The sequence below is a fragment of the Astatotilapia calliptera genome, chromosome 15 (assembly GCF_964374335.1).
Source record: "Astatotilapia calliptera chromosome 15, fAstCal68.1, whole genome shotgun sequence".
Taxonomy (NCBI): domain Eukaryota; kingdom Metazoa; phylum Chordata; class Actinopteri; order Cichliformes; family Cichlidae; genus Astatotilapia; species Astatotilapia calliptera.
In genome coordinates, this window is record NC_137436.1 from 33,426,858 (window position 1) to 33,445,803 (window position 18,946).

The following is an 18,946-nucleotide window of genomic DNA, read 5'->3' on the forward strand; positions in this document are numbered from 1 at the left end:
TATTTGCCTAAATGTAACCAGTGTGTTCCTGTGTTGTATGATGAAAGGTAAGGCAAGTTTATTTATATAGCACAATTCAACAACACGGTGATTCAAAGTGCTTTAGAAAAAAAAAAAAAAGGAACGGTAGATAAAATCAGTAGTTAAAATGTAAGTTTAAGAATTTAGGCTTAAAAGTAAAACTGGATTTGGTGCTTTATTCAAATGCAGCTGGGAATAGGTGAGTCTTAAACCTGGATTTAAATAAACTGAGTGTTTCAGCTGATCTGAGGCTTTCTGGGAGTTTGTTCCAGATATATGGAGCATAAAAGCTGAATGCAGCTTCTCAGTGTCTGGTTCGGACTCGGAACTGATTTTAAAAAAAAAAAAAAAACCTGGCTCCAGATGACCTGGGGGATCTGGAAGGTTCATACTCGGTCAAGCCTACTAAAGATGAATGCATGGACTAATTTTTCCAGGTCCTGTTGAGACATCAGACCTTTTATCCTTGATATATTCTTGAGGTGATAGTAAGCTGATTTTGTTATTGCCTTAATGTGTTTTTCTAAGTTTAGGTCTGCGTCCACTTCAGTTTTGTTTAGCTGGAGAAAATTGTGGCACAGCCAGTCATTAATTTCCTCAATGCATTTATCAAGAGCCTGTACAGGGCCTCAGTAATATATCTGTGCTTATCTGCATAGCTATGATAGTTTATTTTGTTCTTTATAATCTGTTCCAGTGGGAGCATGTAAATGTTAAACAGAAGAGGTCCCATGATGGAACCTTGGGGAACTCCACATGTGATACTTGTCTGCTCAGATGTGAAGTTACCTATTGATACAAAGTATTTCCTGTTTTCTAGGTTTTGAACCAGTTTAGTACAGTTCCTGAAAGACCTGCCCAGTTCTCCAGTCGTTTGAGTAATATGTTGTGGTCAACTGTATCAAATGCTGCACTGAGATCCAGTAAAACTAAGACTGACATTTTTCCACTGTCTGTATTCAGACATATGTCATTAAACACTTTGGTCAGAGCGGTTTTAGTGCTGTGGTTCTGTCTAAAACCTGACTGGGAGGCATCATAGCAGTTATTCTGTTTTAAGAAGTAATTGAGTTGTTAAACTTTTTCAATGTTCTTACTTAAAAATGAAAGATTTGAGATCAGCCTGTAGTTGTTCATTTGTGTCTTGTCAAGATTGTCCTTTTTCAGTAGAGGATTAATTTCAGCTTTTTTTTTTTTTTTTTTTTTTTTTTTTTTTTGTGCTTCTGGAAACACACCTGACATTAAAGAAAGCTTGACGATCTGTAACAGGTCTGACTCCAAAGTCTTTGAGACCTCTTTGGAAAAAATCTGTTGGCAGGACATCTAAGCAGCAGGAGGAAGAGTTCAGTTGACGTTAAATTTCCTCCAGGTCCTTGCTGTTAATAGGGTGAAACTGTTTTATGGTGTTTAAACAGTTTTTCGGTGGACACAGTACATATCCTAAATCTGCTGTGATGTACCGATTGCTTGTCTAATCTTTTGAATTTTGTCTGTGAAGAATTTGGCAAAGTCATTGCAGGCCATGGTTGAATGAAGTTCAGCTGCCACTGACACAGGAGGGTTTGTTAGCCTGTCAGCTGTTGCAAATAAGACCCGAGCATTATGACTGGTTTTGGTGACGATGTCAGAGAAGTAGGACCTCCTTGCACTCCTCAGTTGTAAAATATAATTGAAGTTTCTCTTTATAGATGTCATAATGAACCTGGAGTTTTATTTTTCTCCAAACAGTTCGGGTTTTAGAACACATTTTGTGTAATTACAACAATATGTAACTTGACCTGGTTGCATAAAGAAAACAGACACATGCATGGCCTTTTGCCACGTTCTATGGGAACTGCAGAAGACTGTCTTAACACCGATACTTGAGGTTTCATCTATGGACTAAAGCATTGTTTAACTGTAGCGCACTCTAGTGGACAAATTTGCACCGCTACTATGGCAACTGCTTATCAACAATCCACCGTAGGTCCGGCGGTAGAAATGTCTCAGGCTGGTGCGGAAACCCTGCTTAAAACCGTAATCGGGCACATTGTGCACGAGTGCAGGGTGAGGGGACATGCGGTGTCGGAGACGCTGGCAGCTTTTATGGTCGGTAAAACGAAGTAAGCACTTAGTCGTTAAGCTAACGCTGCTGCTGCACACGTTCACGATGTTCTCAAACATCCACAGGTGTCTGCTGTGGTGCTGGACCCAAGAAATGGCTTTAATGTTGACAGGACCCTTACTAAAGATGATGTTCAAAAACTCGAAGAGGTGAGCTGCTTTATTTCTTTTTCTAATTGGTGTTAGTGGTTCTGAAAATCACTGTGTATGTTTGAGTCGAAATTCTGTTCTGTTACAAAATTAGGAGGTAGAAGGGGGCTTCCCATGATGCACTGCATTTCTTCTCCATTTAGTGAGGTTATGGGAGAAAGGCCAAGAGTCAGACGTTTCCATTTAACAGGAGGCAACTTCAAACAGGGAGTGGCAGCTGCGCTCTCCTCTTCTGAGTCCTGATTTTTTTTAGATCCTGTTTTTTTTTTTTTTTTTTTTTTTTTTTTTTTGTGGCTATTTCATTTACTTCTGTAGTTTCTGTTTTGTTCCCTTGTCTTTGATTTCTCTTTATGACTACTATTGTATGACAGTAAAGCCCATTTTTATTAACATATATTACACTTGTTACACTTGTTACTGCTGAATCTGAGTTCACCCCTTCTTCTTTTGGTGTAAGACTAACACAAGCAATGATGGTAATCTATTCAGTTCAATTTATTTTTATTCATACAGCATCAAATCACAACAGAAGTCGCCTCACGATGCCTTATATTGTAAGGTAGCCCCTACAATAACACATACAGAGAAAAACCCAACAATCATATGACCCCCTATGAGCAAGCACTTTGGCGACAGCAGGAAGGTAAAAATTCCCTTTAGCAGGAAGAAACCTCCACCAGAACCAGGCTCGGGGAGGGGCGGCCATCTGTTGCAACCAGTTGGGGTGAGAGAAGGAAGACAGGATTAAAGACATGCTGTGGAAGAGAGACAGAGGTTAATAACAAATATGATTCAATGCAGAGCAGTCTATTAACACAGAGAGAGTGAGAAAGGTGACTGAAGAAGAAATACTCCATGCATCATGGGAGTCCCCCAGCAGCCTACACCTATTGCAGCATAACTAAGTGGGGATTCAGGATCACCTGGTCCAGCCCTAACTATATTCTTTAGCGAAAAAGGAAAGTTTTAAGCCTAATCTTAAAAGTAGAGATGGTGTCTGTCTCCCGAATCCAAACTGGAAGCTGAGAAGAAGAGGGGCCTGAAAACTGAAGGCTCTCCCTCCCGTTCTGTTTTTAATACTCTAGGAACAACAACAAGTAAGCCTGCAGAGCGAGAGCGAAGTGCTCTAATAGGGTGATATGGTACTACAAGCTCATTAAGATAAGATGGGGCCTGATTATTTAAGACCTTGTATGTGAGGAGCAGGATTTTGAATTCAATTCTGGATTTAACAGGAAGCCAATGAAGGGAAGCCAAAACAGGAGAAATATGCTCTCTCTTTCTAGTCCCTGTCAGGACTCTTGCTGCAGCATTTTGGATTAGCTGAAGGCTTTTCAGCAAGTTTTAGGACATGCTGATAATAATGAATTACAGTAGTCCAGCCTAGAAGTAATAAATTCATCAACTAGTTTTTCAGCGTCACTCTGAGACAGGATATTTCTAATTTTAGAGATATTGTGCAAATGGAAGAAAGCAGTCCTACATATTTGTTTAATATGTGCGTTGAAGGACATGTCCTGGTCAAAAATGACTCCAAGGTTCCTCACAGTGTTACTGGAGGCCAAGGTAATGCCATCCAGAGTAAGCATCTGGTTAGATACCATATTTCTAAGATCTTCAGGGCCGAGTACAATAACCTCAGTTTGATCTGAATTAAGAAGCAGAAAATTAGAGGCCATCCAGGTCTTTATGTCTTTAAGACATTCCTGCAGTTTAACTAATTGGTGTGTGTTATCTGGCTTCATGGACAGATAAAGTTGTGTGTCATCAGCAAAGCAGTGAAAATGTCTCCCTCTGCAACATGTCTTCCAGCTGTGTCTGGATAAACTCACAGAAAAGTGCAGCCCATCCCTTGACACTATCAAAATGCAGGTGTGCTTTGACATGAATTATACCACGAAATGTAAGTATAACCTCATTCTGATTTTATGTGGCACCAACACATGTATGTAATGTATGCTAAGCTTGCTCGAGGTTGTTCAATTTTTTTATTTTTTTTTTTAGATTTATTTTGCTATACAACATCTGTCTAGTCGTCTACAAATGCCAATGACCAATTATTAGCATCCATCTAGTTTCATCTGCTTATCTGGGTTTGGGTTGCAGGGGCAGCAGTCTAAGCAGAGAAGCTCAGCCCTAACTCTCACCAGCTACTTTTTCAAGCTTATCCAGGTTACATAATCTTTTCAGCGTATCATTGGTCTACCCATGGTCTCCTCCTAGTGGGACATGCCTGGAACACCTCACCGAGGAGGCATCCTAGCCAGATACCTGACCCACCTCAGCTGGCTAGTTTCGTTGTGGAGGAGTAGTAACTCTACTCTGAGGCCCTCTCAAATGACTTAACTCCTGTTTCTAAGGGAGAGGCCAGCCACCCCTTGAAGAAAGCTTATTCCTGTCGCTTGTATCTGCAATCTCATTCTTTTAGGCCCTACCCAGAGCTTGTAACCATAGTGATGAGACTGTAGATTGACAGGTAAATCAACAGCTTCGCTTTTACAGACCAATCTTTTTCAGCAGTAGGTTTTCAGTACGTATGCAAGGAGAGGACGTAATGCTTTCCATGTCTTCATGTGCAGCTGCTTTGTAACAAATAAATGGCATACCTAGTGCTGCAATCAATAAAATCACATTGTTGCAGTCTTGTCCTATTTGTAGCAAAAGTGTTGCTTTTTGCCATTATATATTTTTTGTTCTTTACAGATCAAAGTAGGCTATGCTAAGTTGGTTCATTTTTGTGTCAACCAACGAGTCCAATCAATTGATAACCACTGTTGCATTTCCCATTATCTCCAACTTGGGTTTTATGTTTAGATGAGCTGTCTAATGCATATAAAGCCTGGATGTGTTAAACTGCAGTTCAGCATAGCCATGCTGAACTTGTTTAACAGAGGCACTAGAGGTCATAAACCCCGATCTTAAATGATACATTTCCAGACTAGTTAAAACGTGTGTTGGTCAGCTTAGAAGCTGATTATCTGAAGCTGTCATATGTGGGTTTATTTAGTCATGTTTGTGCTATTGCAGTGCTCTATTTGAGTCACGTACAGACTTCAGACTGCAAAACCTTGCCACAATGACTTTTGGTGATGACCATGTGTGTTTGTGTAGGTGAGTTTCTTGAGGATATCCACCAGTCAGAAGAGTCCAAGCTGAGTCCACTGTGCAGAGAGATCACTGACAACAGGGTGAAATCAAGGAAGGAATTGGATGGCCTTTACCAGAAAATCACCACTTATATCCTGCAGCGCTCTGCTATGGGTTCGCCTACAGATACCAGCACTATGGAAGAGGCTACAGGTCTCATACTACTTTTCATTGTTCCAACTACAATGTCATGTCTGCATACTGAAAATGTAATGCCACGTTACACCAAAGGCTGCGCTACTAATTCTAACCCCAGATCATCCAGACAGCACTTTCTGCTATTCTCAGTGATTCTCCAACATATGTCTTGTGAGCTGACTATGAACTTCAAAACATTTCTGATGAACCACAAGTCTGTTCATATTATGTAACATCAGACTTCCAGTTAGATCAGGTTCTGAAAGGGAGCAAATTGTCAGCAGTTTTCTGAATGGAATCTCTTCTATTCACAAAATAAATGAACAATTTTACATAATATGGTGCAGAGGTTCCCGGGGGGGGGTATAAAAAAAAAAGAAAAAAGAAAAAAAGAAAGCTTGGACACTGGCTTCACCTGCACAAGTGCCGAGGTAGGTCTCTGCGACAGAATTAGTTTCCCTTGCATCGGCAGCACGCGCTGGGTTGTCCAAATCACGGACAAACAGTATCCCACATTCTTTATTTTTAGTTCACAAACACTTGTTGTAATAAATAACTACTCCTGACATTTTGGAGATGTTAGCTCTTTACAGTGGGGCAAAAAAGTATTTAGTCAGCCACCGATTGTGCAAGTTCCCCCACCTAAAATGATGACAGAGGTCAGTAATTTGCACCAGAGGTACACTTCAACTGTGAGAGACAGAATGTGAAAAAAAAAATCCATGAATCCACATGGTAGGATTTGTAAAGAATTTATTGGTAAATCAGGGTGGAAAATAAGTATTTGGTCAATAACAAAAATACAACTCAATACTTTGTAACATAACCTTTGTTGGCAATAACAGAGGTCAAATGTTTACTATAGGTCTTTACCAGGTTTGCACACACAGTAGCTGGTATTTTGGCCCATTCCTCCATGCAGATCTTCTCGAGAGCAGTGATGTTTTGGGGCTGTCGCCGAGCAACACGGACTTTCAACTCCCGCCACAGATTTTCTATGGGGTTGAGGTCTGGAGACTGGCTAGGCCACTCCAGGACTTTCAAATGCTTCTTACGGAGCCACTCCTTTGTTGCCCGGGCGGTGTGTTTTGGATCATTGTCATGTTGGAAGACCCAGCCTCGTTTCATCTTCAAAGTTCTCACTGATGGAAGGAGGTTTTGGCTCAAAATCTCACGATACATGGCCCCATTCATTCTGTCCTTAACACGGATCAGTCGTCCTGTCCCCTTGGCAGAAAAACAGCCCCATAGCATGATGTTTCCACCCCCATGCTTCACAGTAGGTATGGTGTTCTTGGGATGCAACTCAGTATTCTTCTTCCTCCAAACACGACGAGTTGAGTTTATACCAAAAAGTTCTACTTTGGTTTCATCTGACCACATGACATTCTCCCAATCCTCTGCTGTATCATCCATGTGCTCTCTGGCAAACTTCAGACGGGCCTGGACATGCACTGGCTTCAGCAGCGGAACACGTCTGGCACTGCGGGATTTGATTCCCTGCCGTTGTAGTGTGTTACTGATGGTGACCTTTGTTACTTTGGTCCCAGCTCTCTGCAGGTCATTCACCAGGTCCCCCCGTGTGGTTCTGGGATCTTTGCTCACCGTTCTCATGATCATTTTGACCCCACAGGATGAGATCTTACGTGGAGCCCCAGATCGAGGGAGATTATCAGTGGTCTTGTATGTCTTCCATTTTCTGATGATTGCTCCCACAGTTGATTTTTTTCACACCAAGCTGCTTGCCTATTGTAGATTCACTCTTCCCAGTCTGGTGCAGGTCTACAATACTTTTCCTGGTGTCCTTCGAATGCTCTTTGGTCTTGGCCATGGCGGAGTTTGGAGTCTGACTGTTTGAGGCTGTGGACAGGTGTCTTTTATACAGATGATGAGTTCAAACAGGTGCCATTCATACAGGTAACGAGTGGGGGACAGAAAAGCTTCTTACAGAAGACGTTACAGGTCTGTGAGAGCCAGAGATTTTCCTTGTTTGAGGTGACCAAATACTTATTTTCCACCCTGATTTACGAATAAATTCTTTACAAATCCTACCATGTGAATTCATGGATTTTTTTTTCACATTCTGTCTCTCACAGTTGAAGTGTACCTCTGGTGCAAATTACTGACCTCTGTCATCATTTTAGGTGGGGGAACTTGCACAATCGGTGGCTGACTAAATACTTTTTTGCCCCACTGTATATAGTAAAGTTACAGTGGGATACAAATAATATCCGGCCTGTCCTACCACGATTTGTTTCCCCAGTTCAAATCAAGGACAAACAGTATAACACAGTTGTTTATGTTTTTGAACCCATTTTGCACACAGAGGCATTTTTTGAGAAATGTATTGATAGCAATGTTGAATATTACACAGGAAAAAAAAAACAACTACACGTAAAATAATTACACCGTGACGCCTCTTCCTTTCTAAATGGAGGGACAGTGACTGCGTGTGTATACGTAAGCGTGTAAAACCTGAAGATAGTAAGATTAACAGTATTTTGTCTATCTGCCATTCTGCAATTCATCTCATGTAAACAACGTGGCGCACAGCGTGACGTGAAAAAAGGCACCACTCGTTGCGTGACTAACTCTGTATTCCTTGTCCACACGTAAACGCAAAAAACGGCGTTTTTTAAAAAAAATCTGTTTTCAGTGATTCGAAACTCCGTTTACGTGTGGACAAAATGTCCAAACGCGTAGAAACAGCTGCGTTTTCAAAAATACCCGTTTAAGTGTGGACGTAGCGTAAAAGAGTTCTGAGATTATTTTATAACTACCTGTAATTTATTGCAGTTTACTTGTATTTGCTTAATTGTTTACTAAATGTTTGAGGTGTGAAATAAACCGCAACGGAGTTTGAAAACAAAATATGGGTGTGTGTGGTTGGAGGATATGTTTGTGCGGGGGGGGGGGGTGTTTAGTTGGTGGGGGGGCCCGAACATTTTTCTTGTAAAACAATGGGGGGGCCCAGCAAAAAAAATTTTGGGAAACACTGATATAGTGTAACAATTAGCCATGCAGTGAATGATGGTGGTGGTGGTAATAATGATTATACATGCAGTGTGTCTAACGTTTGACTTCTCTTCTTCCTTTGCCATAGCTGTCCTGCAGAGCGTCTTCCCTCAGGCTGAACTGGGAAACTTTCGAGTGGCCTTAAAGAGAGACCAGGAGCAGCAGCTCAAAGAACTCACCATGATTGTTACTGGGATCCGACTCTTCAACAAAGCCAACAAGAGGGGTGAAGAGGAGGTTGACATCCATGAACTAAGTACAGTTTTTATGCTTATTTTTCACTTTGCCAGCTTGAGATTGATTGTTAGAAGACCTCTACTGTAGATTTAGCTCAGTGACTGTCTCTTTGCTATTTGAAATTAGAAGCAGTCGCATGCAGTTAAAATACTTTTAAAAACATTTGTAGGCCGACCAACAACATTGGCCGACAGTTCACCAAATGAAATGAAATGTCTTCATGAACCAAAAAGTCCAGCTGTTTTCGTTTCAAGCCTGTAACACTATAGACCTTGCTCCATAATGGTGGTTTGTGAGTGTTGTACGACTGGGCAGAGGGGAGGGAGAGGGGACACCTCTGCAAAACGCAGTTTCAGTTCAGCAACATCCACTCTGTAAACCTGTGACAATCTCCCCAGTGTGTGTAGCTTTGCCCTGAGGGTTAGAACGTACACATCTTTTTTTTTTCTTGGTTGGGCTTGGACCTTTTTTGCAGTTTTCTTTAATCAGGTTGACAACTTAAGTGTCCGAGACATGAATGAAGTGTCCTGGTCAGTCAGTATCTCTTTCGATATGCCGACTCTGGAGATGACCTGAAACTGTGTCTACACGACACTCTTTGGTAAAGTGGTGCACAGCAGCATTGCTTCAGGTTATCCTGTTGCGTAATCCACCAGAACTAATACAAAGTGATATCCCTCTGCACTCCAGTGAAATGGCTTCATGGTATGTGGCTGCAGAATGTGTGAAGTGATGATGAGGTGGACCCAAAAGGAGAGAATCAACAGACGTGAAACTGGGACTTCACAAAAACAGAGCCGTTTTATTCATAGATTGCACGAAAACACAAACAAGGAGATAGGACTAAACTAGCAAGACAGTTAAACTCGGGAAACTAAACACTAGGAACCTAAAACATGAAATGCACATATGGGACAAGACGGGCTGGTGAGAACACACGTGGATGCACATGACAGACGGGGGAGACAAAGAATAAAGCACAATGAGAGGAACACGTGTACAGAAAAAGGAGACAAAAACATAACGACTGGACACACAGAGGGCGAGGGAGCTATATGCACAGAAACGTAAACACAGACAACAAGACAGATTCTCACAGGAGGCACAAAAAGGACCTAGCAGACGAGAGACTAAACTGGGAACACAAGAAAACTCAGAAACATAGAAAGAATAAACTCAAAACGAACTAGAGAAACTTACATCATCATTATAATACAAAAACACAATAAACTCAAAATGCTGGGTCCAACACCTAGAATTACAAATGGCCTGATGAGGTTTGCACCAGTGTGCTCAAACGGGACGTCCATTAACAGGAGTGGGTGCAAGGGTGCTTTTGGAAAGGGTGGCTGGTTCACCAGCTGACATTCTGGGCAGGGCGCACGCTATTGGTGCATGTTTTCCTGTGTTCTCCTAGTAGTTTTCTATCTGTTTCCCAGTTTAGTTCCTTAGCTTCCCAGTGTCATAGTGCTTTGATTTTAGTTCATATTTCTAGTTCCTCGCTTTTGGCTTTGTTTGTTGTATGATTAAAGAGTCATTTACAGCCAAAATAAAGCTGCCACTTTTAGTTCTCACCCTTGCGTTTATGAGTCCTGCATTTGGGTCCTACATCCTGCCTGCCACACAGTGAGCCTTGACATGTAAAGGCACTCAGCCTGGTCTTGTAGCCAGTTGAGCTGCTGTTGATGCACCAACACCTGCTCCCAATGCATCAACTCCACCACAATATCTGCCAGCGTCACTCAACTGCGTTAGTCATAGGCCCATCATCCCACAACTGGATTTCGGTACCAATCGTGACAAAAAGATCCAACGCACTCAGCATCACAAAGTAAGTGAACGTTTTTTTGTGGTGCTTCACACTCTTTAGTTTCTGCAGGCCTCCAGCTGCCTCCTTCAGCACAGCACACAGCTCTGGCATCAGGTAATTTTGTCCAACTCAAATAGGGGAGGCATGATTGATGATGGAGAGCTGCTGACCACACCCTGAATCTATCACTCCACCCCTCCATTGCAGCTGAGCCACAAATCACACCCCATTACATATGCATATGTGCACCTTAGATGTTGAGGGTTTCTGTGGGGAGGTTTAACTGTGGACAGTACTGTTTTAAAGAATCTGTCAGGTTCAGCCCCTGACACAAGTTGTTACATCAAAAGAGGAAACAAACAGGTTACTCACAGGGCTGGGGGAGGCTTCAGGCTCTTACCCAACTCCACTCTGTCAGGCCTCTTTCCAGTGGTGATGGCAGCCAGCTCCAGCTCCAGCATCTCCCACATGTCAGCTTTGTGTTCTGTGTCCTGTGCTGTCACAGGGCTATCACGCCCTGACTCGGGTCCTCTCTTCTCTCCAGTTCTCCTCCTCCTATTCTTGCTTTCTAGTTCCCCTGCTGGATTTTCTCTTCCAGTCTTTCTTCAGCCTACTCAATCTTAATTTGGGGCATGATAAAGTCCAGCTGAATGTATATAGATTCACAAAACACACAGATCTAACAACAGTGATATTTATACCTTTTTGTGTTCTCCTTGCAGTGCCTGCAGTTCTTCAAGAGGCTCTTCCAGTCACCAGTAAAAGCATAGCAAATGAGCTGTGTGTGACACAGACTTTGGTGTTCAAGTACACTGTTGTGCTGGAGAAGCTAACAAGCTCTGATGTTCAGCTGGGACATTCTGACATGCCCGTTATTCTCCTCAAACAGGCTTTGTACAATGCCAGACAGCATGAAGTTTTCCTAAAAATGTTACTGGTAAGGTGGCAGTAACTTTAAACAAAATGTTAAAAACATGGTATTTACATGGAGACTACACCTGTTATAACAGTGATATCAGTCATTTAATAATAACAATAGTACCAACTTTTAGTGCTTTGCAAAAGTCTTGAGCTAGGAAAAAAGAAATGGGTGCAGTAATTAATTGAAACGTGTACTACAGTATATTAAGACAGTGTTTTAAGCTGTGTACACACTGAAAGCTATTTGATCACCACATGATCATCATGAAGCTGACCACTGGGTGACTGGCCTGAAAGTTGAGCGAAGTTTATCTTAGGTCACGCCCACTTTCTGACTGGAGAGGTTCACCCATAGATGGCTGAAGCCACCGAATGTCATTTGTATGATCTCTCGTAGTGAAATCACTACAAAAAGCATCCAGTGCGTACATAGCTAAAAGCAAAAACTGATTGTATAATTCTGAATTTAAAAGTCGGCAGCATTTAAGAGGATAAATAAATTTTTCCAGTGGGCGACTATCACGGACTAATGTGAAGTGTGTATCAATTAAAGCAAGATGCCTGTATAATTATAGAGTAGTGGTAACAACACAACATGAAGTGTACATTTTAAATACACTTATAAAATAACTGCATAATACTTTAACAATAACTAAACTAACAACCTTAAATTGCAGCTGAATAATATTGTCAAATAATAAAACTGAAAAATATTTTCTACCTGGATGTTGCATCCTGGGTCGAGCGCTTTAACCAGCTGTTTTACCAACCATATGGTCACAAAAGTGATGATCAGGCTGAAATAATTGAATACTGTTATTTCAGCCTTAGTCTCATTTTGGTTATTGAGTATTTTTTCCTTGAGATACTCACTGTTAAAAGTTTGGACAATAAAAAAGCACAAAACGAAACAAAGCATGCACAATGTTTTGTGTACGCCCATTGCTATTATTTCATATGTACCACTGGGCATTTTAGGCTATTTTCATCTTATTGAAGGTGATTTTTTTTTTTTTATATTAAAATATTTAGTGAAATATTAATTTTCCTGTACCACCAGGCTGATGCAAATTCATGTGCTAAGCATGTTGAAACCCTGCTGAGTGACGTCTCATCACAGATGAAGATGCTAAAAGAAACTGTGCAGTCAAAAACAGCAGTACCAGCTGCAACAGTTTTCGTAAGTTGCTTTGTTTTGAAGTGTTCTTAAGTTGTTACAGTTAATGTCTTTTTATATTTCATCTGAAGGAATAGATGGAAGTGTGTACAAGATTTTCTTTCTCCTTGATTCTTATATTTGTCTGTACCTAGAGTCTTTATTTTGTCATTTCTCATTATTCAAGATGCTGTCAAAGTTATGGTTTGAACTTCGGGATGAGGGTGAGTTCCTGAACATGCTCAATAAAATCATGCTCAGACTCCAGCCCTTCTCTGCCTCCCAGGCCAGGATTTTCTCTGAAGCATATCTAGAAAGTCTGTTGGAGGACTCAGAGGTGAAGACAGACGAACAGAGAATGCTTGAGTCTTCAGGTATGGCTTTGGTCACCCACAGAAACAAAACTGCATTTTCCACAAGAGTTACAAAAAAGAGAAATTAAGATCTATGCTTTTGCCAGTCTTAAATGTGGTTGTGATTTATTTTGTCTTTCAGATAACTGCGTTGATCCAGCTTCCCTGAAGACACAGGAATGGCTTTTTCCTGAAACAGTCAATTTTGAGGAAATGCCCCTACAGTATAATGGATTCTGTGGCTACACACTTGTAACCAGAGATGGCCTTCTACTTCCAGGTATGATTCCAGTGTGATGGTTTTTTGCTTAGGTAAAACACATTTAGGTGTGTGAGTAAAGGTGTCAGCTTTCTTTAAAAACACTCATGAAGTTGCAGGGAATTATGAAGTTGTTCTCTGAATGGTCACAAAGGTGGTGACCAAAGCCTCTTCATAGCTATAATTATACTGCCTTCCTGATCCCATCCATCCATCCATCCATCCATCCATCCATCCATCCATCCATCCATCCATCCATCCATCCATCCATCCATCCATCCATCCATCCATCCATCCATCCATCCATCCATCCATCCATCCATCCATCCATCCATCCATCCATCCATCCATCCATCCATCCATCCATCCATCCAGAATTTAGGCTAGTATTGTAATTAAAATGTTATATTATAAAATTCAAAAATGGAATGCAGTCAACTGTGTCTGAGACACCTTTTAGAAGCTCTAGTTAAGAATGTGTAATGCCTTTGATTTTCCAAGTATAACGTTTTATTGTTGATTGTGAAGTCACGATTATTCCAAACTGGTGAGTGAAGAGGACGAAGCTGCTGACTTGGTGCTCAGTCATGCTGACAGAGTTGATGCTATAACATATATATATATATATATATATATATATATATATACAGTGATGTGTGTTAATAGTCTGCCTACTAAATATAGGTTTGATAACAGTATGTCTTGGCATAATGCTTGTTCAAGTTTGTAACTAGAATGAATCAGATTTAGGTTTATTGAACCAGGTTCAGCTGGACAAAGGTAGTGATATTTGGGGTGGGGTTTGGAAGTCATTTGCCTTCTGTGGGTGGTTGGAGAGCTGTTTGAATGGTCACCTAACATGTGTAATACTAATGATAGTCTGGACTCTCTTACCTGTCTGTAAAACTTGCTTTTGGCCTTAAATGTACTGCAGCTATTTTCCACAGATTTGTTGAATTTGCTGTATTTTAAAAGAATGCAATCCCTACAATCTACGTAATATATTTTACAAATCGTGTTTTTCAAGTATTTATTTTTTATTTTATTTTTTTATTCCCTACACTTCGGTTGAGGGATCATATGATGATACTGCTTTAATTGCACAGAATCAGTATAGAAATAATATCAGTTGTTGATCATTCTTAGTAGTCTGTGGGAGCACTGTTTGGCGTCACTCATTAAGACCAGGCTGAATGCTAACAACGTGTTAATTCTCTCCTACATGTCAGCACATCAAATTTTTCCACCTATGACTAACTAAATAAATAAATACTGCAGTATTAGGTTGACACTGATTTACAGGACATGTACCTGTTTTTGCAGCTGGACTGTCTCTTTCACAGCCCTGAATTTCTGAACCAGAGTATTAAAATTAATCATAAAGGTGATATACTAAGATTAGCAGCAGACAACTTGAGTAAAGCTGTCCATCAAGTAAGCAGGCATGGCTGTGATTGTTGCCACTATGATGTTATTGGAAAGCATAAATGGTGGGGATTACCAATAGTTTTTAAGTACAGTGTTAGCCAATACAAGTCTTTGATGATAAGGCTAATATGAGTGTTTATCTTAGTGAAACTTCTCACCTGTGTAATTAGATACATTAATCGGTTAGTTAACTGGGCACTCAAAGCACTTCATCACATAAGACTTCATAGAAGCACTTTTTTCTATACTTAAGCACCTTGTCTAACATTCAGTCTCCTTCTCTGATGGGTGGATCAGGGGGAAGATTGTTTCATTAACTTCAAATTAAATGAACATAGAGTAGATCAAAGGGAGGCTGTAGACCAATATTATATTAATGTTTATCTCTTGCAGGTAATCCATACATCGGAGCCCTGAAACACAAGGAGAAGCTCTATGTTTTTACCTCCAAAGAAGCTGCCATGAAGTTTGCCCTTAGTCCAGACAGCTTTGTTGCAGAGGTTGCAGAAAAAGCCAAATACTCCCCTGAACTCATTCAGCTCCTCAAACTCCACCAACAGTTTTCCTGTATTAGTCCATACTCTGATGTGAGCAGACTCTCACAGGTAACTTTCTAATAGCCACAACACACACTTCAAAAACATTTAATGAAATTCACAGGAGCTTTTAAAACTTTCTTATGTTTGGACAATCTGTTGGTAGTAACTGATTTCAACTTTTGGTTTGGCAGACCCAGCCAAGAAAGGGTTTACCGGTGAAGCCAGGTATAAAATGTGAGTGTGGCACTCAGACTGAAATTCACCCTGTGGAGAAAAACATTGTCAAGTCATATGAGTGGAATGAGTGGGAGCTTAGACGAAAAGCTCTCAAATTGGTGAGACACGTTCATTTATTTTTCTCACTTTGTAGTCTGATGTGTGCTAAGTGTTGAAACCTATAGTAATACTTAACGGTGTTATAACTTAAAAGTATGACATTTTCTACAAACAGCGTTAGGTAATATATTAAACTTGGGTTGCTTGTAACCTTTTTCAGAGAGAAGTGTTTGTCATTCATTTAAAATGTACAATGTAAACTGTTCTGTTTTTGAATGATTCATGAATGTGAAAAGACTTATCAGCAGTAGCAGAATATCAAAAGTCACAGAACAGAATAGTAGTATTGGAACAGTTGAGAGGCCACCCTGCCTGGAGCTGTCCAGTGGATTGCACAGATTTGTCACTTCCAGACAGGTTCAGCCCGTTTACTCACTTTCCATAAGAAAGCCACAACTCAGGGTGGAAAAAGCCATAAAGTAAGCAGCGGATCATGGCCTAGACTCGGCATTGTTTATCCCACTCAGTGAGTCTACAGGTTAGATTAGTCTCACGTTTGTGAAAGGCATTGGAGGCAGACAATGGAGATGGAGAACCTCAGGAGCCCACCTGATGGTGACGAAGACCCTCAGGAGACCCTGGAATTCTCTGTCAGCCACGGTCAATTCTGACTACCTTCTTTCTGGCCCATAAAAAGGGAGTAAATGGGCTAAACCTTTCTGGAAGTGGCAAATCTGTGCAATCCAACTGGACGGCTCTAGGCAGGGCATGGAAGTAAGTGTCATGAACGAAAACAAACGCGCATATGCAGGGTGGCCATCCGACGCTCACAGTTATAGTAGCTTTTTGTTTGATGTGTCCTGATGCTCTTTCTTTCTGTCTCCATGTTTTACAGTTTTACAATTTGATGTGGTTTTATCAGAAGTTACATTTTCCTTCATAAGTGTCTTTTCTGATTGTGCTTAGATTATCTTTTCAATTACTGTATGTGCTATAGTGTTTTTTTTTTTCTTATATAATTTTCTTGTGTACTTTATAATAGAACTTCATAGACCTCATAGCACCCCAATGACATGCAGAAATGGTCACATTTACACGTTTTAGCAGATATTAGTTTACTGTACATTTATACTTACTATAAATGCAGTAAGTTTATAGTAAGTATTTTAAGTGCTTAAAGTCTTTGTGTGTATGTTTGTGTGTCGATGTGTAACTTTGCTGCTTTTATTAAGAATGAATATGTTAATTTCTTGGAACAAGGCGTCCCACGGCAGCCTCAGGTTCATCTTTACCTGTACAGCTTTTGTCATTAACAACCCTTCTCTAAATGAACATTGTGCTGTCTGTGTTCTGAGCCTATATCCAGTGAGCTGCAGTTCTCTGGGAGAAAATACTTTGTTGATATTAGTTATCAGAGGAGAATGGCCTAATATCTTTGGGCTGGACAGGAACTCTAATAACCACTTATTACATCTAATGAATGCAGAAAGGTCTCTTTGAACACATCACACTTTGAATCTGGTACAGTATGTATGTGCTCAAAAAAATTATCGGATAGAATAGAATAAAACAGACACGATAGAAAATAGCCTGGTCTGATGAGTCTAGATTTTTGCCACAACATTTGAATGTAGTGTAAAAATGTGGTGTAAACACCATGAACAGGACATTTAAGGCCAAACAAACAGACTGAGAAAAAGCGCATACACCAGGGCTGTTGCATTAATAAATGCAGGGAGATAAATCAATGCAAAAACACAACCTTCAACTGTGCAATATTTTCTTTTCTTTCTTTTTAGCTGTGCAATATTCTTCTTCTTCTTTTAACTGTGCAATATTTCCAAGGAACCGTGCAATATTCTAAGGACTGAATCACTGTGTGTATTCTCACTTGTTCATTCTGATACAGTCTTGTACATACTATATTTTTTTTCTTTGTTTAAAATTTATTGTACAGATATACTTCTTTTTCTTAAAAGTGCCCTTTTTTTACTTGTACTGAAGGGGTTTGCATACAGTTTTCGTTGTTCGAAAGCACACTGACAGTAAAGATTGTGGTTCTGGAAACCCTGATCCATCTTGCCTTGGATCAGCAGCCCAGGTTGCTCCTGGTGGTGGTATAATGGCATGAGGGATATTATCTATGCATACTTTGAAGTCCATTAGTAGCAACCAAGCATTTTTTTAAATGCCTGGGTAGTATTGTTGACCTTTCCCATCCCTTTATAGCCACAGTGTAACCACCTTCAGATGGCTTAACACATCCTGTTACAAAGCTTAAATCATCTCAAAAGGATTTTATGAACATGACAATGAGTTGTCATTGTAGCACTGAAATGGGCTTCACAGTCACCATCGCAGTCCAACAGAGTACTTTTAAGAACTTTTATAGTGGATTATATAGGATAGGATTTCGAACGGGATTTTCATCATGTATGTGGAAGCCAATGAACATGTAGCAGCTATGTGATGCTATTGGACCAAAATCCTAAAAGGATTGTTTCCATCACCTTGTTGAGTATATGCTACAAGAACTGAGGGAGTTATGAAAGGCAAACTCTAACCTGGTACTAGCAAGATGTAACTAACAAAGTTAACTGGACCTTACTGTATTACAGTGGTTTCAAGAGTTGGGTTCTGTTTTGTTTGTCTCAATGCACGACTTTATTTACTGACCTTTCATTTCCATGCTTCATATCTCTAGGCCAATCTTCAGACCAGAGTTACCGTTTCAGTACAGACTGACCTGAGTCACATGAGGCGGGAAAATGTCACTCAGACCTGGCTTCCTAAGAATGCTGCCTGTCAAAGCAAGAGAGATGGTGCAAGCCAAGTGCCTAAACCTCAAACCTTTGTAGCAGGTCTGAGAGGACAAAGGGGTGCACATGTTGTCAAAGCAAACCTGACCAGATCTGTGGATGATTAAAGAGAAATAGTTAACAAAATAAAAGTTGATGTAAGAATCTTCTTGTTGTTTTTATCCTTTTTCTTTTATATAGCCTATACCCTCTGGACACACCACCTGCAGTGCTTTTGTTTACAGCACTTGACCCTAAAATTTTAAACCCTGGAAACATGATTCCTGGACTACACCAGACAAGATGCCTAGCTCTAGTTTGAAGGTATGATTCCGTGGCACTATGCAGATCAGCATCCACTAACCCCGCTCTGTGATTTTACATGCCTAACAAGCCTAGGTGCTTGATTTTATACACCTGTGGCTCTGAAAGGGGCCATTGGAAGACCTGAATTAAATGATTTGGATAGGTGAAAGCTCTCACATCTCTCTCTCTCTCACACACACACACACACACACACACACACACACACACACACACACACACACACACACACACACACACACACACACACACACACTATTAATAAAGTCTG

The 18,946-nt window shown here is 40.5% G+C and overlaps 1 protein-coding gene across 2 annotated transcripts; it reads left to right on the forward strand.

Annotated features, from left to right (window-relative positions):
- The first annotated feature begins 74 nt into the window (after window positions 1-74).
- On the forward strand, window positions 75-18,518 carry cfap206 (cilia and flagella associated protein 206). 2 transcript variants are annotated; one of them, XM_026143525.2, is made up of 12 exons: window positions 75-2,109; window positions 2,191-2,274; window positions 4,087-4,177; window positions 5,386-5,574; window positions 8,663-8,830; window positions 11,344-11,558; window positions 12,603-12,722; window positions 12,886-13,072; window positions 13,194-13,331; window positions 15,132-15,343; window positions 15,469-15,612; window positions 18,258-18,518. In XM_026143525.2, the coding sequence occupies exons 1-12, from the start codon at window positions 1,957-1,959 to the stop codon at window positions 18,477-18,479; spliced, it is 1,923 nt and encodes a 640-aa protein (XP_025999310.2). In that variant the 5' UTR covers window positions 75-1,956; the 3' UTR covers window positions 18,480-18,518. The 2 variants fall into 2 exon arrangements, with proteins under 2 accessions (XP_025999310.2, XP_025999311.2); XM_026143526.2 differs by having other exon boundaries at window positions 12,985-13,072.
- The last annotated feature ends 428 nt before the right edge of the window (window positions 18,519-18,946 follow it).